This window comes from Mustela putorius, unplaced genomic scaffold (assembly GCF_011764305.1).
Source record: "Mustela putorius furo isolate JIRA1106 unplaced genomic scaffold, ASM1176430v1.1 tig00000135_pilon_pilon_pilon, whole genome shotgun sequence".
In the NCBI taxonomy this organism is placed as follows: Eukaryota; Metazoa; Chordata; class Mammalia; order Carnivora; family Mustelidae; genus Mustela; species Mustela putorius.
In genome coordinates, this window is record NW_025421292.1 from 4,760,625 (window position 1) to 4,783,412 (window position 22,788).

At 36.5% G+C, this 22,788-nt stretch overlaps 1 protein-coding gene across 3 annotated transcripts in view; it reads left to right on the top strand.

The window, feature by feature from the left end:
- COL12A1 (collagen type XII alpha 1 chain) overlaps positions 1 to 22,788 on the top strand; it is a 120,968-nt gene that overhangs the window by 21,381 nt on the left and 76,799 nt on the right. For 2 of the 3 annotated variants that reach the window (XM_004770722.3, XM_004770723.3), the window contains exons 11-16: positions 252 to 524; positions 3,981 to 4,253; positions 5,887 to 6,159; positions 15,134 to 15,406; positions 21,161 to 21,427; positions 21,892 to 22,084. The exons of the other annotated variant lie outside the window; for it this stretch is intronic. In XM_004770722.3, coding sequence (XP_004770779.1) covers positions 252 to 524; positions 3,981 to 4,253; positions 5,887 to 6,159; positions 15,134 to 15,406; positions 21,161 to 21,427; positions 21,892 to 22,084 — 1,552 coding nt within the window. The remainder of the gene's footprint in view (positions 1 to 251; positions 525 to 3,980; positions 4,254 to 5,886; positions 6,160 to 15,133; positions 15,407 to 21,160; positions 21,428 to 21,891; positions 22,085 to 22,788) is intronic. 3 annotated transcript variants of the gene reach the window in all.

Below are 22,788 nucleotides of genomic sequence, written 5' to 3' on the forward strand. Positions count from 1 at the left end.
TAATTAATCATTTAAACAGTGTAACTTAGTATTGTTAATGGTCAAGACAAATGATGAAGACCTCCTGGTAGGGTTGTAAATGAGAGGCCTTCTTTCAGTGGTCTTATGTGGAATATTTACTCAGTACATTTTTCTCCATGACTATTCCCCCAATGAACATAAGCCATTTCAGAAACATAGTCATCAGGTCCATTTTTGCTTTATAGATTTAAACATTTTTAACTGTGTCCGTTTTTTTTTTTTTTTAATAGCTTATGTGCCTCCAAAGGATCTTAGTTTTTCTGAGACAACTTCTCACAGTTTCAAAACTAACTGGTCTCCTGCTGGAGAAAATGTGTTTTCGTACCACATCACCTACAAGGAAGCTACTGGGGATGATGAGGTTACAGTGGTGGAGCCAGCGTCCAGCACCAGTGTCATTCTCAGCAACCTGAAGCCAGAGACCCTCTACTTAGTCAATGTGACTGCAGAGTATGAGGATGGCTTTAGTATTCCCTTAAGTGGTGAGGAGACCACCGTGGAAGGTGAGATGGGGTTTTAGACCTGGTTTTCCAAAAACTAGCAATTTATTATAGAACCAAGTTACAATTTGAAATAACTATCTCCTTTATAGAGATGGTGAATGCCTTTGTAGGATTCAGAATCTATAAAGTACAGCTATTCGTAAGTCTCTTTAAAAAGTGAAAAAAATTTTATATAAAAAACTCGTAGGTTTATTTTGATGAATTTGAGGTTAAGATGTGTAGAGAACTGTTAATAACTATGACACTAACTCTTGAAATACTGCTCAAGGCCAGATTTTTCTGCCCCATATTTCCAGAGTGTTATGTTCAAATACTTCTGAATTTTGTTTACTTTATCGATGGATGTGATGGCAAATACATTACCACATGTTTTTTCTTTTTAAAAATTGTGGTAAAATATACATAACATAAAGTTATCATTTTAACCATTTTAAGTATACATTTCAGTGGCATTTAGTACATTCATATTCTTATGCTACCATTATCATCATCCATCTCCACAACTTTTCTCATCTTGCAAAACTGAATCTCTGTACTCATTAAAAAAATAACTCTTCGTTCCCCAACCCTCCCTCCCTTCACCCCATTGCCCCTGTCAACAACCATTATAGTTTCTGTTTCTATGAATTTGACTATTCTATGTACCTCATAAGAGTGGAATTTCCCAGCCTTTTGTATCTGGCTTATTTCACTTAGCATAATGACCTCAAGGTTCATCCATATAACTTGAGTCAGAATTTCCTTTCTTCTTATGGCCAAAAGAGAATGCCATTATATGTATATATCACATTTTGATTATCCACTCATCCACGGACACTGAAGTTGCTTCCACCTTTTAGCTATTGTAAATAATGCTGCTGAGAACATGAGTGTACAAATTTTACCAAATGTTTTAAGCATTATTTGTTTAGATATGTCCTCTTTACTGATAGAATTGAATACTTTCTGATACGTTTCATTACATTTGACATTTAAAGGATACCAAGGAATGTGGTTACAAGAAGATTAAGACTAGGTAATTACTCTTCAAGATAAATATCACAAATAAAAAAAGGCATGTCAATTTTTCTCTGTTTTTACTGGAGATAGGTGAAGAAGCTGAAACAGATGCATGAGGAAATTAAGATAGTTACAAAGAAGAGTTTGCTAACAGGAAAGTCATATATTGGCGTATCTTGCTGGTGAAAGCTAGAGAATATTTTTTCTCTGAAAGATTTTTAAAATAAGATTGATCTATTCTTTTTGTGCATGGTTTAAGTATATTTCTATCTGAAGGCCCGCCAATAAAATAATGACTTAGGTTGACTTTTTTCCTTATGATATTTGTGTTGAATAATGTGGAAGTCCATATTTAGATATTTTATTTTCCTTTTTTTTTTTTTGTTTTTAAAGATTTATTTATTTGAGAAAGAGAAAATGCATGCATGACTGGAGGGTAGGGCAGAGGTAGAGAATCTTCAAGCAGACACCCCATTGAGTGCAGAGCCCAATGTGGGACTTGATCTCAAGACCCATGAGATCATGACCTGAGCCGAAATCAAGAGCTGGACGTTTAACTGACTGAGACACCAAGGCACCCTCATATTTCTGATTTCCTGATGATTTCTCTGTAATGTGCATATTGTTACTTGATGAAGTTTCCCCTTTTCATTCATCACTTTGGGAGGGGGATGGGAATGTATCTCAAGAAAAAAATTTAAGTCCAGGAGGTTTTTGAGTAAAGCCAACTACATTCATATATGCTCTAGTTTTTGTTCATTGGGCTTCAACAATAGCATTTGGTAATGCGTTTCCAGTTCTACTGTCTGAGTGAAATATGAGATTTACACTTTCTTTAATAAATAAGGAAGCTTCTGATTTCTGTACCTTTCTTAAGCTAACAATTACTGAGCTCTGGCTTATGTGTCAGTTATTAGGATAATTTAGGATAATTGCTTTCCATGGATTATTTCATTTAACCAATTCAATAATCCTATACACAGTCTTTTTTTTTTTTAAACTATTGGGTAATCTAAGGCTCAAAATTACACATTCAGCTTCAAAACTAGTAAAGTAGTTCCTCTTGATCCTCAGCTTCACTTTCTGTGATTACAGTTGCCTATAGTCAACAACAGTCCAGAAGTAGATGATTGTCCTTCTGACTATTGTTAGAGGGTCAATAGTAGCCTAACATTATGTCATGATGTCAACATCATTCACCTCACTTTTTCTCATCGTGTAGGCATTTTCACAAGAAGGGGTATAGTAATATATTTTGAGAGAGAGACCATCTTCACATAACTTTTGTTACAGTATGTTGTAATTATTCTATTTTATTATTAGGTATTGTTGTTAATCTCTTACTGTGCCTCATTTATAAATTAAACTTCATCATAGTTATGTATAAGAAAAACATATTATAAATAAGGTTCAGTACTATTCGTGAATGCAGGCATCCTCTGGAAATCTTAGAATATAACCCCTGCAGATAAGCAGGGGTGGGGAATTACTATATTCAAATTCAACAGTTTATTTGCCTCATTTGTTCTGGCTAATTTAGTCTTTTTCCTTGCCATCTAAAATGAGTCATGGGTGTAAGTCTGCCAACTGCCATTGGTTTTCTTAAGGGATTCACTTTCTTTCTCCCTGAAGTGGTCTACTGATGTGTTGGCTATTTAGATAAATTTCTAATTATATGTGAGGTAAATGCCGATGTATTGCACTGTGCTTTCACTCCAGTGGATTGAGAAGACAATAACCTTTATTTCATCTTTTCTGAATGTGTGGTCCAAATGGACAGTTTTTTCCCTTAAATAAATAAATAATTTAAGCATGTTTACTGTCTATAAAGCCAAATGATGTTCTCCTTTAGGCTCATTTAAGATTGTGAGTCAGTGTACATTACCCCCATTGCAGTTTAACTTAAAGATTTAGATTCTGCTGGCATTCACTAAATACAGTGTGTTTGGCCCAATTATTGGGTCTGGTCTAACTATTCTTCAAGTCAAATGACTATATAATTAAAAAGTTAGCTGTGGAACTGACTGGACAGATTCAAGTGGGTAAATATGGTAGAACTGGGTGTTAGGTATTATTTTCCTACTTTTCTGGGAAAAAATCGAGTTAGAAGGAAAGCTTTGCCTACCTATATTTCAAGAAATGAAGTATTTTTATTCCTGAATTCTATGTCAATATGTATTTACTACTTAATAGAGTACTTATGAATTTAAAAGTTTACTATTAAGTACCTCTTTATCTGATTAAAAAAATCAACAATACTTAGTTTCTTTCCGTATATTATAGAGTATTTGTTGTTTCAGCATCTAGTTAATATCTGGCTAAATGAATGCTATAACTAGGATGTTTAACAAAAAAACTGCCTTTGGATTTGTTTAGAGAAATGTTATAATTTAGTAATCAAAGGCTTAGTTTTGTATTTTTTATGTAAAATAAACTTTTTTTTTAAACCAATTTCAGTAAAAGGAGCGCCTCGAAACCTAAAGGTGACAGATGAAACTACAGACAGTTTTAAGATCACCTGGACTCAAGCTCCAGGGAGAGTTTTAAGGTACCGAATTATGTATAAACCAGTTGCTGGTGGAGAAAGCAAAGAAGTTACCACCCCTGCCAATCAGAGGAGGATAACACTTGAGAACCTGACTCCAGACACAAAATATGAAGTATCTGTAATTCCTGAATATTTCTCGGGACCTGGTTCTCCGTTGACTGGAAATGCAGCCACGGAAGAAGGTAGATGAAATATGCTGACTGTATGGTAACAACCCAGATCTTGGACCTTAAGGGGTCCTGTAGGCAGCTATCCAGACACTACAGGCCATGAGATACTGTCTCAATTATCTGATTATCTTGGATGGTAGTCCTTTTAGAAGTGGGTTACTCAAATTTTTGACTTACCTATGACAGCAATTTTTTGTGTCAATAGGACTCAAATGCTATCATATGGCCTAAATATTATTTTAAAAATAATATTATTAAATATTCTAATATAAATTGAAGGATTATTAGGGGTTAAAAATCAAACTGCTATGTACTGTTGAAACAGATTAGATTTTAAAATAGTAGCCTGTTTTTATTTAAATGGTATAGTCAGACTCCCAGGATAAATTCTGATATATGTTACAAATTATTAATGTTTAATATTTATTTCATTGAGAAAAATTAAGGCATTTCTAATTTTCATTTTATTCCCTATCTTTAAAGTTAAAAATAACAACAACAACAACAACAACATATTAGCAATAGTGAACAGTTATTGAGTACTTACTTGTGTCAGGTTCTGTGCAAAGAGCTTTTCATATATTATCTCATCTGATCCATGCACAGAGTCAATGGAATTGTTAATATTATCCTTTTTTTATAAGGAAATCAAGGCTAAAGATACTAAATAGTAACTGAGTCATGCTGCTGATAAGCAGTGCATCTGAGGCAGACACTCATAAGGAATATCCATTCCCCACTTGTCCTCCATCACTGCTCCCTGCTTCCCTCCCCGGGGGAACCTAGCTAAATAGCTTTTCCTGCAGAGACCCTTTCTCTTTCTATCTGCTTTCTTCCTCCTCTCTGTCCTGCAGGAAATCACTACATTTCTTTTTTCTCTTTCTAGTTGGGGATATAGGGCCCATTGTGTGGGGACCATAAAAAGACCCAGTGACTCTTCATCTTTCTGTTTTCTAGAGTAAAAGTGGCTAGCTGTTCCATGCCCAGTGGAGAGTGTCACAGGGTTGGGTGACTTCAGACCCTTCAGAGATGACATGACCACTCTACCAGAAAAGTCATGAAATGCCGAACATCATAGTTGCAAAGGGATAGGTAGCCCCTGAGTTTTACTCAAGGCAAGACGTCACTCGGGCTGTTTCCTTTCTTAAGTTTTTTTTTTTTTCTAGGGTTAGCATTTGATCATTAACTATTTTTATCACATCGGTGTATGTCTAGGCTTTCTTAGAGGTGGTAAAAAACCTACATTGTGATACTAATCAATGTATTTATAATCTGTAGCTCTTCGTTTCACTTTCAGGGAAAGGACTGTAGTTTTTAATGACAAAGATATGCAAAAGATACTAACCTGCATAAATACAGAAGAGCAATTGGATGCCTTGTGCTTTGTTTCTCCCAACACTCAAGGCCCAGTTTAGAAATGCTGAAGCTCTGTTGCTTGTCAACAGTTGAAATTGCTGTCATACTCAGGATATAAATTTGATGCAGCGTGCGCACCCATGCCCATGCCCATGCGCGTACACCCACGCACACATGCGCGCACACCCATGCACACATGCGCGCGTGCACATACACTTAAAGCAACCAAGTATTTTTTAAGTCATTTTATTAAATAATGAATTTTGATGTTGTTGTTTCTTTAATGAAGTTAGAGGGAACCCAAGAGACTTAAGAGTGTCTGACCCTACAACATCAACTATGAAATTATCTTGGACTGGGGCACCAGGGAAAGTGAAACAGTATCTCATCACATACGTCCCAGCGGCAGGGGGTGAGACTCAAGAGGTCACTGTGAGAGGACATACGACCAGTACTGTGCTGAGAGGATTAAACGAAGGGACGCAATACTCCTTATCTGTGACGGCCTTATACGCATCCGGGGCTGGAGATACCCTTCATGGCGAAGGAACAACCCTGGAAGGTAATAACTGTCATGTTTTATGGAAATCCCTGAGTTTGTGATGGCATTTAGGAAGCTGAAAACGTTTGCGGAGAATCAAATCTAGAAATGTGCTATCCTTTCTCTTAAAAGGAATTTGTATTGAAAAGTAAGTAACTACAAAACTGCCTCTTATTCAGAGATGTAGAATGTAAGCCGTTGTAAAAAATTAAATTTGATCAGGGAGAGGTGTACTGAGGAGCTGAGTGCATTAGAAGGCCATAGAAATATGTTCTCAATGCCATGACTGGTTAAGTGGAGAATAGGTGTGTGACATTCAGAGTGAGAAGCCACCTTGGGAAACATCTGTGGATGAAAAGGATTTGGGTTGCCCACAGTAACACAGCAGCTTCCATCACTAGGAACACACAGGAACCCTTTCTGACTCTGAGTCTCTCATTCACCATGCATAAAAGCATTTAGTTTGAAAAATAAGAGGATCCCGATTTCTGTTCTGTTTGTCTTCTAAATGACCTCTGAAATTCAGTTCTGTGTTAGAAGTTTGAAGTTAATGCAGTATTTAGTGAGAACCACCACCAAGACTGGAGCTGTGTCCTTGGTTTTCCAGACTTAATTGTCAGAGGGCTTTGTAGTTCTTAGAATCTTTTGAAATACAGTGGTGGCTTGCATTTAACTCACTGCAACTACAAAATAAGTTGTGTAAGAGGGAGAAAATGTAAATTTAACCTAGCCACAATAAGAATGTTATGATGTTAAAAAGAAGTATCAGTGGATGGTTAAGATAATGAGTCAGTACCATAGTTGGGGATCTAAATGGGAAATTAGGCATTGATTCCTTGTTATCACCATCTTTTATATGACCTATTTAACGTAAATATAGGAAGAAAATGCATCTGAAGTATCTTTTGTGATGCGAAGTCACAGTGACTTTAGGTAAAATATCTGTCAAATTTGGAGGATCCAGGCGTTTGGAGCTTGTAGATGTTGCAATTAATAGGGACAAGGCCCACATTAGGCAGTTTCCATTAAAAGTACAAGATTTAGTCAAGAATTAAAAACAAATAGCCAAAACATATTCTAATCAATTCAATCTCTAATAATAATCAAGAGTTTACTTTTAATAATCAATGAAATTTATTTTGAAAAGATGATTTAAATCAAAGATTAAATGCCAGTGTGTAAAATACTGATTACTAGAAGAGTCTTGGTTTTATTATTTAGCTATGTGACCTGAAATTTTTCCTTAGGGGTGCCTGGGTGGCTCAGTGGATTAAGCTGCTGCCTTCGGCTCATCATGATCTCAGGGTCCTGGGATGGAGCTCCACATCGGGCTCTCTGCTCAGCAGGGGGCCTGCTTCCCCCTCTCTCTCTGCTTGGCTCTCTGCCTACTTGTGATCTCTCTCTCTCTCTCTGTCAAATAAATAAATAAAATCTTAAAAAAAAAAAAAAGAAATGGTTCCTTAACCCCTCTGAGCCTCAGTCTACCCATCTATAAAGAGAGGATGATCATGGCTTCTGCATCCCAGATTTACTATGGAGATCAAATGGGAGACTGTAAGCAAAACTTTTCGGAAACTGTAAAATGCTATAGGTATATAAAGTTCATCAGGAGGAAATGACATTCACTTTAGAATCGATATCTAAAAATACGGCTTTTGTAAGTAAGTATTTAAGAAATATTGATCAGCTACAGTAGTGTTTTGGAAATAATAAGAAGTAATGGTGGAAACTGCCTTAATTACAGACACCTAATCCAGCAGTAAAGCATGTGATCCTTGTATCCAGAGCAACATCCAGAATTTCTGACAAGTTTGTTCTTCTGTTCTGACCTTTTGAAGTTCTCGTTCTCTTGTGCTTCCCAAAGGCTTTCAACATAGATTGTTTACAGGATTTTGTTTTAGGGATAAACTTTTGAGCTTTTGTTTTTTCCAGAATAATTGTAGGTAATTCTTGTTTGTGAAAATTTCTCTCTTGTAAGGAATATCTTGGAAATGCTTTTAATAGTTTTCCTTCTTCTTGAACCTTTCAACCTTCTGATATTCTTCTGCATTTTCTTACTTTAAAAAAAATATATTCATACTTGGGCTTAAAAATTAGGCATTTTTCTTCAGAATGATATATTAATCTTTAGAAAACAGAATACACATTTTAATTTAACAGCAAGCATATTCTACAGGCTTTGATTTTTCTGGTGTATAGCTAAACTGTTTATAATTGAACTGAACTGTTTATTGCTTTGCAAGTAGTATAGAAAATCTACCAACGTGTATGCATGTGTGACTATGTACCCATGTGCACACACACACTTATTTGATCAGAAATTACCTCTAAGTGAGATACATAGGTAGTAAAAGAAATCTTAAAAAATTACCATTTTCCCATTTCCTAAAAGGAGGGATGCAAGATGATTAACTATAGTTAATTGATAAATAAGTTGTCATAATACATTTTTTCCACTTGTACCAAGTCTCTTTACTACAGTGAAGGATTACATAAAATGCTGCCAGCCTAATTTTATGAACACATTTATCCCATTGCATTATGTGTGGTAAACTTGACAAATATGTAAAAGCGTAGTTGTGACTAAATTAAAATAGTAGAAGATTTTAGCCCCTGGTTATTCCATTTCATTTTATTGTATTAACTTAGCCAAATCCACATACCATATACAGGAATAGGATATGATGGTAAATGCAGGGAATGGAAAGCCAGAAACCAAGCCAGACAACTGCTTTTGAGGGCCGCTGTTTTTCTAATCTGTTTTTCTCTTGGGAGAGAAGGTGGTAAGAGCAGACCTTGAAGGAATGTTTCTTCCATCCAGAGGCATGGCTCAGCCGGCAGGAGCATTCTGTAGGTTAAAAATTTTATAGATGGCCTCAAGTGCATTCTATTCAAATCAACAAACAGGAAAAAAACAACATATTTCTTGTGCTCTATAACTGTCCCTAACTTGAATCTATTTCCTAGTTTGTTGAAATGTAGCCAATGATCAGAAAATTCCCCTGTCCCTGGAAGAGAGATTTATTAGAACTGGCATTGGGGAAGTTCATGGTTTGCTCTAGTATTGTATGAAATAGAATCACAAAGGCAGTGTTTATTACTATTTCAGATCCAAACTTTAGAGGAATCTGAGCACAAACTATTACGTTTGATTTATGTTGCTCTCTCCTGCCCCCCCCCCGTGTTGTTTTTAAAATAGATTTAATGTGATTACTAAAGGACTGTTGTACATGTAAGTGTAGTTGAGGTCGTGATAGAGCTTTTAGTTGTCATTGTTAGTGTGTAGAGACAGGAAAACCTGCTCTTATAAACCTTGAAATGAATAATGCTCATTTTAATTCTGAGATTTTACCACAAATGAATGAAAATTTCAGTTTGGGAATAATATGGTTCTCTTTGTTTTTGACTGTTGGTTCTTGGCTATGGAAAGGATGACTTTTTAAAATTTCCTTTGTTTTAGTTGCTATAGCAACCTGCCAATGTCCTAGACAGGGACAGCTTCCTGTACATCAAACCAAGCTCACTCTGCTGACATTTTGTTACAATGAGGTTTTTAGCACATCATAGGAATTCCTCTGCAGGATGTTGAGTAACATGGGGCCTCTCCAAGACGGACTAAATAAGGTCTCTGTTTCCCTTGATTTACTGCTATCTCATAATTTGAAAGATAATACATTCTGGGTTTAACAAGGCTGAGATTTCCGGGGAGCTTTAGCACAATTGCCAAACAGCAACTCATATTTCCTTTCCTGTGCATTAATGGCTCATCGGAGAAATATGTAAATCACATTGGGGACATAACAATTACGGAAGAAATCTCATACAGACTTTGAGGTTGAAGGGTGATTTAATTGGTAAGAGGTTTTCAAGAACTATGCATTGCTTCATGTAGTTGTTCCTTATTGATAGTGAACTTTGTACTTTGGAATGGTGATTCTAATTCATTGGGGTTGTAAATCAAGTGTGTTTCCACATAAACGTGGAAGCAGGTTTTCTCTATTCTTCTGTGGAAAGTTGGATGACTTTTGAGCTGAGCTCTAACGGAAAAGACAAATTGATTCAGAAGAGGATTTACATTACATTTTCAATTTAACTTCTATTTTTGAAAGTGGTATGTGAAACTCAATGAAAGCCGACTGGAACAATTTACACAGTTTCATTTCATTATGATTAATTTTTCAGTTATAATCATTGGCTAATTTGTGTTTTAATTATATTTGAATTGGATGATGATTTGCTTTTCAGAAAGCAAATGGAAAAGGGCTAAGGAAACATAGGAAAGTTACTTAAATGAGGCATTAGTTCTTTGGCCTTGTATGTGGAAAAAAGTAGAAATCAACCCCTTGTGGATGTTCAGATCATGAGAAATGCACCTGTCTAAATTACCTCTCACAGTAGTAGCTCAGAGATACATGTGAGCAGGCATGAGAAAAATGACTTTTGAATATATCTAAATATGGTTCATAATCAGGGCAGAAAGGCTGAGTATCAAAATTTAAAAAAACTGATAGATTTTGTGTTTTAATATATGACAGAAAAGAATGTTATTCCTTATAACTATACTGGTACTATACCAGGGAGAATAAGAAAGCTAAGGAAACTATTGAGAAGGGTAAAGTTGAAGGCATACCATCATTATAGAAGAGAACTTATTTGAAATGACTGCCAGAAATTCTATTACCGGAAATTAAAATACTATACAAAGCATAGGCGTATACCCCAGGACAGCAGAAAACAGGTTCTAATTTATTTTATCTTATTATTTTATTTTATTTTATTTTATTTATTATTATTTATTTTATTTTATTTTATTCATTTTATTTATTGAAAACAATGCCACTTATGTGAAGTCCTGAACAAACTGAAACATCATAAAACAAACATTTATAAGTCTTGGGGGAGAGCAAAAAGAGGAACTTGAGCAAGTTGGGCGCCTTTGCTAGAGCAGAAGTGGATGCAGGTTCTGGGAAGCACAGTGACAAAGGGGCAAAAAGACTACTGGATTTGGTTCCTATTCATTGGACCCGTCAATGGTTTCCCCTGTTGAGACACAGTAATGCCTCTGCAGAAGCTATAGGCTTGTCTTTAGACATCTTTCCTTTCTTCTTCTTCTCTTTTTCTTTTCCTTCCCAGGTTCTCTAAAAAGAGATTCCCAAACTCAGTCTAACCAAACTCAGCCAAATAATCTCTTCCTTTGTTATGGATGTCCAGAGTTCCTTAGATTGAGGGCAGAGCCTCCAATTCAGTATTTTAAACCAAAACAAATGCTTGGCTAGATACCACTTGAGTTGAACCTCATTCACAGGAAAATGTGGTCAACTCTAGAACAAGAAGCATGTGTTGAGAGCTATTTCCTTCTGAAACAGGATGAAGGGGAGAAGAGAGCGGTGAACATCCCACATGTGTTATGGGATGGAAAGGATGTCATGAGAAGATCTGATCAACTTCTCAGGTCCCTGAAGGTCAGCCTTGAGACATTCGACTAAAGGGCAATTAGTCGTGTGTGGTCATACATCCACACAACGTATAAACCTAAAAACAGTTCCATGCAGCAACCCTGGGCCCAACGATGTTGATCAGGTTTGCCTCACCGCACCTGTCCTGATTTTGAAGGAGCCTCATGTCAGAGTGAAAGCAAGCATGAGGGTTTCTTCCTGCACCGACCAATCAGATCTTCCAAGTAAATGCCTCCCTAGGCCTCAGAGAGGAATAGCAGAAAGAAGGGAAAGGAAAGAAATGAGAAAAGAATAAAGAATTGTAGGGGAATGAGAATAATAGAGATTAAAAAAAAAGATATTTATTTGTTTATTTATTTATCTGTCAGAGATAGAGAGAAAGAGAGAGAGAGATAGGTAGATAGATAAAGAGAGAGCCTACAAACAGGGGAAGTGGCAGGCAGAGGGAGAAGCAGGCTCCTTGCAGGGACCCTGACATGTGACTCGATGCCAGGATCCTGGGATCATGACCTGATCCAAAGACACATGTTTAACAGACTGAGCCCTAGGTGTCCCAAGCATAACAGAGATTGAAAGATGTTTTAGGAAGTATCAGTGCTTAGGTGTATGTCCAGATATTTCAGTTTAGTTGATTTGGGCAGGGTCCACTCTTTTGGCATCCCAGGTGATTACTCTGTGTATCCTTTCAAATCTAGTCCATTTATTTTGTCCCAAGGCCTTAGGAGGTTACATAGCCTTCTGCCGGTGGCCTATTCAGCTAGTTATACACCAGGTCTTAAGACCAGCTTGGCCACTCACTGCCTGCCAATTGTATTACAGGGTACAATTCAACTGCTTCATTTTTTTGTAATCCAATATTTGCCCAAGCCAAGATTCCATTTAAAAAATATTTTTTAAAGGTTTATAGGTCTGATAAAATTTATTTGTCATGAGTACATCATATTTTCAAAATTCGTGGGTGTAATGCAGCAGGTAGAATACCCAACCCTCTAGCTTTTTTGAGAAAAAATGTTTATCAATGTGTTTGATGATGGTATAAACTTAATATTTAGTCATGTTCTTATCAAACTGACTGACTGACACATAAGAAGCTTGTTGAAACAGTTTGTCTTTTCAATCTTGGCTTCTGGATAGAGATGCCTCTCTTCTTTCATTGGATTCCATATTTCTTTGTTACTAACATGGAATGTTGCAATGCCAGTGTCTGTATATAATGCCTTTGGATGTCACAGGCAGATTCTATAATTTTTTGAGGATTGTTTTCTGTAATTTAAAATTTACTCAGTGCTCACTGGAATTATAATTGTCACGCCATTAATTAGAACTTCAGAATGTTTTTTAGTTAATACTTCATTTTTTTTTTTAAAGTGCTTTTAACCCATTCTATTTGGGACACTCATAAACCTTGCAAACATCTTTATTGAAATTTCACTAGTATTTTGTTCCAGCTTTACAGGTTCTGAGAGTGTTAAAACAGTTTATTAAAATCCATGGGAATGCATGTGTAGTGAACTAGGCTCCTTTTGTTTGTAGCCCAGAAATATCTTTGTGAATATATTTTTGCTTCAACCACAATTCTTTTCCTATTATTTTCTCACAGTGGAATCATTAGCCTGTGTTTGTGAGATTGATGTCTGTTGTCATGGAAATAAATAATGTCACAAATTCAGCGCTATAGAAAGTAGGGAGGAAAATGGGCTGAGAAACACAATCTTGAAGCAGAGGAGAAGTGGAAATGATTGTAAACTCCTCCATTGTTAATATGGAACATAATCCCCATAGTCTCGATAACTTTTTCATCTTAGACTTTCTTGGAATGTCATCAATGCCATTTTTAGCTCATTTAAATTCAGTCACTTTCAAGTACAATGATTTTACAATGGTTGCAATTTCTAACTGCAACTGAGGCTCTTTAGAAGGGGCATATTGAAAAGAAAGGTGTACACCAAACAAAGAAAACATGTGCTGCCCATTTTAAAACTTAGAGACCAGTTGCTGGGATATCAGTGATCAAAACAAAATAAGACATAAAAGACGACAACCAAACTGAATCAAAGGAATAGTTTGTTTATGTTCCCATATATAGAGAAAAAATAAATATATGTGACCATTTAAATAGCCCATACAGTGAAAGAAGGCCTTCAAGTGAAAATTAGCCTCACATACTGAGGGAGCAAAGTCAGTATTCTCTTGAAAATAAGTATTCTCGGTTTCAGTGAAATATGTAACTAATTTCCCTCCAGAGATGAGATGTCCTGTCAGCAGTTACAGTTATTTATAATGGAGTTAGAATTTTCCATTTGTGCTTGGGGTCTGGTAGGATGCCCAGCTCCTGTTTTATTTATCTTTCCCCTCTAAATCCTACAATATGATAGGTTTCTGTCTACCCAGATTTCTTTTTTCTTTTTTTCTTTCTTTCTTTCTTTCTTTCTTTCTTTCTTTCTTTCTTTTTTTAACTTATCATTATCTTTACTCTTCATGTTGAAATTTAGTGGCTTAATTATGAGTATTTTTAAGGTATTCATTTTTACTCTTTAATTCATGTAAAATAATAGTCTTCAGAAATCTTGTAACAGCTTTATATATCATTTGCTTCAATTTACAACAATTACTGGTGAAACATATGCTGTAGAAGCAGATAGTTTTATGTTTATGTCATGCTGTGGCATGAACCCTAGTAAAGGTAGCCAATATAAAGTGACCTGTGTATTTACCTTATATTTAAATGATAGAAAGTGAGGGTTTTATTGGAAGACATCTGTGCCTCCTATTAAATTGAGGTTTCCATATTTTTCCATTTGGGTTGTAGTTTTTCTTTTTTCTTTCTTTCTTTTTTTTGAATTGAAAGAGCCAAAATTTAGAAGCAGACATTTTCGATCAGCTAGAACAAGTGGTATGTTTTGTTTTGATGACTAATCGCTTTAAAGTTTTCCAGAAGAATCGGTGGTTTTCATTTCATCAGAGTTTAGCTGTATTGGAGGTTTGTACTTCTCCTTTTAAATTGCATGAGCAAATAGAGTTTTCGCCAAAAAATAATGATGGAATTAATTTTAGCAAGTGATATGAAATTGTTGCAGTTGTCATAGGTCATACACTGACACTGAGCTTATTTAAATTATATCAGAGAGTAAAAGATGACGGTAAAGAAGTAAAGATCTTTGTGAACAATGGGGTATGTTATAAAGTAGACTGACATAGGATGAAATTTTGGGATTAGATGCCTTTTTTCCCTTTGGAGAACAAATTTTTTCGTCATGTAATCTTTCATGTTTGGATGGCATTCTTGTCCTGAAGGGCCTTCCCATCTGAATGAACATGTGGAGATAAGGGTGATAGGTGGGAATCAGAAAGGATTCTAGAGTTTGATTCATTCAATCTGGTCCACTGACAGAACAGGATGGATAGCTCTGAAAGAAGAAATGGGCAACTTTAGACAAACTGAGTTTGAGTTCAGCAAGTTAGGATGACCACTAGGATGAAGGAATATTTACATATCTAGTAGACATTGAAAAATGATTACCCTTTAATTTCTATTCTAGAACGTGGTTCACCTACGGATTTCGTTACTAAGGATATCACCGACACATCAATTGGGGCATATTGGACATCCGCTCCAGGAATGGTTCGAGGTTACAGAGTCTCATGGAAGTCGCTTTATGATGACATTGAGACTGGAGAGAAAAGTCTTCCTGGAGATGCAATTCATACTGTGATAGAAAATCTGCAGCCAGAGACCAAATACAAGGTTTCAGTCTTCGCAGTTTACAGCAGTGGAGAAGGAGAACCTTTAAATGGAGAAGCCACAACTGAATGTAGGTAACATCACAAGTGTGTTTAGGCGTGTGTTGGTGCTACCTAATGTCTATCAGCTCAAGTGACAATGTAATTACTTGTCTTTAGTTTTTGTTCTATGATAAATGGGGATGAAAAATTAAGACCTTTAAAGACTGTGGTTTAAATTCAGGTTCATTTAGTTCACTTAGTATAAAAATTATATCATATTTTGAAATATTGAATCCTATTCAACTACCTATATTTGTCTCTCTCTCTCTGCCTTTTTTTCCCGATAGGATGGTCAACTAGATAAGAAACTCAACTAGTGAAAAGATCAGGAGTCATGGAGACAAAGAGACTATAGGCCCATTTATAGCTGTATGACTTTGGACAAAATTCAGTTTCCTTATCTGTGGCTTACAGTCTCAGAGTTGTCTTGAGGATTAAATGAAATGAGAATGATCAAAGCACCAAGCGTAGTGCCTAGCCACTTAGAGTTGATTGATACATGAGAGTGGCTACTGAGACTGTGATTATTATATACCCAAGACCAGTCCTAGAGACTTGACTTCATCCCTCTTGTATTTGGTAAGGTTAAATCAAAAGTCCACTCAATATTCTGGTGGCTCAGATTTACCTTTATGTCATTAATATTCTTTCTCATGAATAATTTTGAATGACTTATAATCATTTAGTATCAGCTGGTTGGTGAAAGCTGTGCCAACATTCCTTAATTCTCTTCCCTAAGAAGCTGTTTGTTGAGCATATAAGCATTTCTAAGAATTTATAGGAGGAAAGTTGATTCCTTTTGTTCTGGGAGGGTTTTAGGAAAAGGGAACAAGATGGAACATTCTTGCATTTCCTTTTATTAAAAAGAAATAGAGGGGCACCTGGGTGGCTCAGTGGGTTAAAGCCTCTGCCTTCTGCTCAGGTCATGATCCCAGGGTCCTGGGATCGAGCCCCGTATCGGGCTCTCTGCTCAGCAGGGAGCCTGCTTCCTCCTCTCTCTCTCTGCCTGCCTCTCTGCCTACTTGTGATCTCTGTCTGTCAAATAAATAAATAAAATCTTAAAAAAAAAAAAAAGAAACAGAAGGATTGAGGTATTCTTCTGGTAAGGGAGGGGAGAGGGAAGTGCCGTGAGCAATTTCAGATAAGCCCCACATCCTGATTTTCAGTTGTTCTTAAGTTGAAGTCTTTTGGTCTGAGTTGTCTGAAGAACTCTTCTCTCTCTCTCTTTTTTTTTTTTTTTTTTTGTTTTTAAGATTTTATTTATTTATTTGACAGATCACAAGTAGGTAGAGAGGCAGGCAGAGAGAGAGAAAGAGAGAGAGAGAGAGGAGGAAGCAGGCTTCCCACTGAGCAGAGAGCCTGATATGGGGCTTGATCCCGGAACCCTTGATCGCAGAACCCTGGGATCATGACCTGAGCCGAAGGCAGAGGCTTTAACCCACTGAGCCACCCAGGCGCGCTCCTTTTTTTTTTTTTTTAAATCACTGGCAAACTCAGTGGGATGTGTCTAAGTTAAAATCTGTGTCAAAATTGGGGTGCCTGGGTTGCTCAGTGGGTTGGGGCCTCTGCCTTCGGTTCAGGTCATGGTCCCGGGGTTCTGGGATCGAGCCCCACATCGGGCTCTCTGCTCAGGAGGGAGCCTGCTTCCTCCTCTCTCTCTCTCTGCCTGCCTCCCTGCCTACTTGTAATCTCTGCCTGTCAAATACGTAAATAAAAAATCTTTAAAAAAAAATCTGTGTCAAAATTAACTGGATTAAAAAAAATCAAACTCCTCATTTGAAATTTAATATGTGAAAAGGCCTATTTCTCAGATAGTCATATGATTGGTTCCCTTGGTAGTAAACGAAATCTCGTGTCTGAATATATTGGCTGCTGTAGTTTAAGAATCTGGCAGAAATTTATTTGTTGTAAAGAGAAATTATAGGCCAGATATGACACATCTAGCTAAATTTATCTGTAGGAGTAAAGATACAATTCATGTGGTTGAGCAGTTATGAAAGTATATATATTTAGAAGGAAGCTTTTCCAAAAATTCTCCTCTATTGTGTCTTCTTCCAAAAAAACCAAGTCTTCAGATATATATTTGGGATTGAAAATCTCCACAAAGTATTTCTTTTAGCCAAATGCAAATATATTAGTATAAATCCTAATAAATAAATAAATTTTCATCTCTAAGAAGCTGAACCTCTAAGAAATTGTATTTCTTGGCTAATTGATTGATTTACCTTTAAAAGTAAGTGAAGAAAAAGGCATTTTTTAAAATTTGGAGTGGATTAGGCAGGAATGAAACTTCTTTTTTTTTTTTTTTTTTTTGAGTTTTGTTTCTATGCGAAATGCTCAAGCATCTAAGCAGATAAGAGAGAAGGTAAGAAACTTTCTTTGTGCTGCTACCATTTTGTTGTGCCTTATTTTGCTCTCTTCTTGGGAACGATAGCAGTTTAGAAAGTGCTTGAGAAATCTGAGTCAGATGTGGTATTTCAGTGGCAGATGATCCTAATGTATGGATAAGTGGGCAGAGTCACTAGGTCACACTCTTAGAGTTTCTTATAGACTTCCAGAGGGTCATTTTGGGAATATTTTCAGGATTGCTTTTACCTAAAACTCAACAATATGGTACACAGACTGTTGATACAATGAAAACCATGGATTGTTGCTAGAAAGCCAGCAGATGAGAGCCTATCTATTGGACTTCCAGTTTATGGCAGCTGGTTTAGCTGAGGTGCAGTGGGTGTTGGAAAGCATCTCGTGAAAGTTTCTAAAACATGAAAAGAACTTACAGTGTGAATGCTGCACCATTTTATAGTATGTGGCATATGTCAAGGAGGTGAAAAATCTTGGTTTTTACTCATGGGATGCCAATGAGGCTTTCTGTCCCCCCTAAAATCCAAAGCTTTCCATTAAAACTAGGGTAAGATATTTTGTACCTTATGCTTGCATAGCTGCTAAGATTTTCTTTTGAACACTGATTGGAAGCAGTTTGCTTCTGAGGTGCTTGATGTAGGTTTTTTTTTTTTGTGTGTGTGTGCTTCTTGTGCTTAGGGAGTTCATTGAGTTTCTTGGATCTGTGAGTTTATAGTTTTACACAATTTGAAACTATTTAGACTATTATTTTTCTCAAATACTTTATTTATTACACCCCTACTCTCTTTAGGTACTCCAATTATGCATGTGTTATTCTGTTTGAAATTACCAAACAGTAAACCACAGTTTGGTTTGTCAATCTTTTTTTTTTCTTGCATTTCATTTCAGATAGTTTCCATTACCATGCTAATAGTTTCAGTAATGTTTCTTTCTGCAGTTTTGAGTCTGCTGTCAATACCATCCTATGTATCTTTCATTTCAGATATTGTACTTTCCATCTCTAGAAGTTTGGTTTGAGTTTTCTTTATATGTTCTATGGCTTTACTTAACATGTCTTCTGTTTCTTCTGCCATCATCAATGTCTGGAATATAGGTGTCACAGCTGTTTTCCTGTCCCTTGTGAATAATTATGTCCTATATGCCATTTCTGGTCCTGCTTCTATATATTTGATTTTTCTTCTTCTTATGTGTCGTCTTAACTCCAACTGCCATAACAAAATAACAGAAACTGATGACTTAAAAAACAGAAATCTGTTTTCTCACATTTCTAGAGGCTGGAAGTCCAAGATGCAAGTTCTGGGAGAATTTGACTTCTGGTGAGAACTCCTCACTTGCCAATGGCCATCTTGTTATATCCTCGCATGGCCTTTCCTCCTCTCTGCATATGCGTGAGGGGTGGTGGTGGTAATAGCATGCTCTGGTGTCTCCTCCTCATTTTATAAGGATTTCAATTCCATCAGATTAGTATTATACTCTTACGACCTTATTTAATCCTCATTACCTCCTCGAGGTCCCATCACCAAAGACTATCACGTTAGAGGTTAAGACTTTAACAAATGAATTTTGAGAAGACACAATCATTCAGCCTATAACATAAGTCATATTTTTTCCTTCTTTGCGTGCCTGGTAATTTTTATTAGACGCCAGACTTTGTGAATTTTACTGTGCTGGGTGCCAGATATTTTTACACTCTTATAAATGTCCTTAAGTTTTGCTCTGGGATTTAGTCAGTTACTTGGAAGTAGTTTAATTTTTCTCAGACTTCCATTTAAGTTGTGTTAGAACTGAACCAGAGGATCTTTTAGTTTAGGGATAACTCTGCCTCATTACTGGGTCATTACTGGGGACCTGCATGAACTCTAGGAATTAATTGTTCCTTCTGCTCCTTTTGGGTGGTTCTTTCCCTAGTTTTGTATAGTTTCCTCATGCATATGCACTGATTAGTATTGGGCTGAAGACTACAGGAAGACCTCTTGCAGATTTTTGGAGCTCTTCCCTCTGTTACACCATCTCCTCTCCAATATCTGCTTTGCAATTCCAGATGCCTTGGACTCCCCTGACTCACAAAACTATCTCCTCAATTGAGTGAGATCACCAGGCTCCATCTGGTTTCTCTCTTTCTAAACTGGGGCTGGAAATTCCCTTTAAGCAATAAGCCAGAACAATTATAAATCTCACTGTCATATTTTTCTATCTCTCAGGAATCACTGTCCTATATTGTCCAATGTCCAATGTTTTAAAAATGTTGATATATATGTGCATATGTATACACATCTACACAAATACATACATATGTTTATATTTAGTTTATTCAGATTTTTTAGTTTTCAAGTGGTCCTTCCCTTTTTTTTTTTTTTTTAGATTTTTTTATTTATTTATTTGACAGAGAGAAATCACAAGTAGATGGAGAGGCAGGCAGAGAGAGAGAGAGGGAAGCAGGCTCTCTGCTCAGCAGAGAGCCCGATGCGGGACTCGATCCCAGGACTCTGAGATCATGACCTGAGCCGAAGGCAGCGGCTTAACCCACTGAGCCACCCAGGCGCCCCGGTCCTTCCCTTTTTGAACATGAAAATTTCTCATACGGTTAAGAAAGATTCTTTGCAGCATTTCCTTCAGTTTACTGTCTTTGTATAGAAAATGCTTATGACCTCTGAAAGTTAAGATTAGATTACTGAACTGAGTGAAATGATCTTGCTTATAAACTCTAACTATGTAAAAAGAAAGAAATGTGTGTTGGCTATTTGTGGATATGGGATGATCTGTTTCTGATACAGTTATTGATAATTGTGAGATATTACTAAAAATTACTTAATAAATAATATATATATTTATGAAACATTTTTTACATATAGCATTTCCTAAAACATTCAATGTGTACAGTTTATCTTTAGAGCTCTTGAGATATTTTTATGTGTTAGAGTTTCCTACTCTTTTGTGTTCATAGTTTTATATGACAGTGGCTGTCAGAAAGAATAGTGTTAAAAATAGTCATTTATGGACTGTACCCTTTTCTGAAAAGACCCAAATGATATTTCTGACCCTAAATTCATGATTTTTAGTATTCCCCACAGTATGATAACCACAAGAATTATTTACAGCTGGAAATACAATAAAAATTTGAAGAGCTCATCTCCGGAAATGGATGTTTTCTTTACTAAAGTCCCTAGAATGCAAAAGGAAATCCGTGCAATAAGAACTTCCATTTTTTAGTTATTAGCTAGGTAGGGAGAAAACATCTTACTGTGATCTCACTGAGATTAGGCTCACACGCCATCATGAATTTATGAGAGATCATACTGCTAAACAAGAACACAGTGTACATATTTGAGAAACCAGAGTTGTTTTTTTTTCACATAAATGGGAAAGTAGACATATTTATCTTCTTTCATGGTATACATTGTCATCTTCCTTTTATTTCACAGTATCCCAAGATTCAAAAATCTTAAAAGTAGATGAAGAAACGGAAAACACAATGAGAGTTACCTGGAAACCAGCACCTGGGAAAGTCATCAACTACCGGGTTGTGTATCGCCCCCGTGGGGGTGGAAGACAAATGGTTGCCAAAGTGCCACCCACAGTTACCTCAACAGTGTTAAAACGACTTCAACCCCAGACTACATATGACATCACAGTTCTCCCAATGTATAAGACAGGAGAAGGAAAGCTTAGGCAAGGATCAGGCACAACAGGTATAAAATAATAATTTTTTGGGAGTGGGGAAGAGTGTTATATTTAAAGGAGGGTTTTCATACATCTATTCATTTGTAAATGTCTGAAATTAATTCTATAATAAATTAAATTATAATAATTAGATAGGATGCCTAAGTAGCATTCTATTTTTTTACCACCCACGTTCCTGGTAAAATGATTCTACATATTAATGTTCTAATGCTAATCTAATCTTCTCAGTTGTGAGAATTATTTATGTATTCACTTGGGTAGCACTTGGTTATCAGGATTTTTATTGAGTATTATATCCTGTGCTACTTGACTTAACCCATGTGATAAATATACAATTTGAAGTGTGGTGTATGTGATAATTCTCATGTATATCACTTAGATATTTCTAATTCAATTTCTTATTGCAGGGGGGGATAAAAAATCCAAAGCTTAGGCTTATGGATAATATTTTAAAATCCTTTTATCTTTACAGCTTCTCGATTTAAGTCACCCAGAAATCTCAAAACATCTGACCCAACCATGTCGAGCTTCCGAGTGACTTGGGAGCCTGCCCCTGGGGAAGTGAAGGGTTATAAGGTCACGTTTCACCCCACAGGGGATGACAGAAGACTGGGGGAGTTAGTGGTTGGACCATACGACAATACAGTTGTTCTGGAGGAACTTAGGTAGGAATGAACTATATTGTTTTTGTAAAAAGATTTAATAATTTATGAAAATTAGTAGGCCTTCCACAGATAATCGCTTGGGTGTCTGTTTGCTAGTGGAGGGTTTAGAATCAACGGAAGTTGCTCTCTTGGACTTGCTGAAGTTGAGGTTAGGGTTCAGAGGCTAGCAGAAATTTTTGTAATGTTTTAATGATTTTTGTTATTAAGGGAGCAGGAATGGCATTTTTTCAATAACATCCTGCTTTTTAAAAATTAATGTCTATATTATACAATTTCACTTAAAGCAGCTTGTCCTTAGCCAGGTCCGTGGAAGTATGGGGGTTCTTGTGCCTTCTGGAAAGGTCCAGGTGACTCACGCTGTGATGCTGATTATGAGTCTCCTGCCAGGGTGGGCCATGGGAGAGAGAAGCAGGACTTTGTGCTTGGTGCCAGCTGGCCGGATTGGGGAAGGGTGGGCTGATTAAAGGTCTCGCTTCAGGCTGTGCAGTGGAAAACAAGGAAGTTTGAGTTTGAACAGCACCCTACATTCATTACAGTAGGAAGAATGGACTACTGTGCATTGCCTTTTGGAAAGTTTGTTTGTCTCAATCATTCACTCACCAATATTGAAATCTATATAAACCCTCACTATTTACTTTTGTCAGATTAGAGAAGATGAAATTTACGGAGTCCACTATGTGTCGAGGACTTGAGTTACCTTGCAA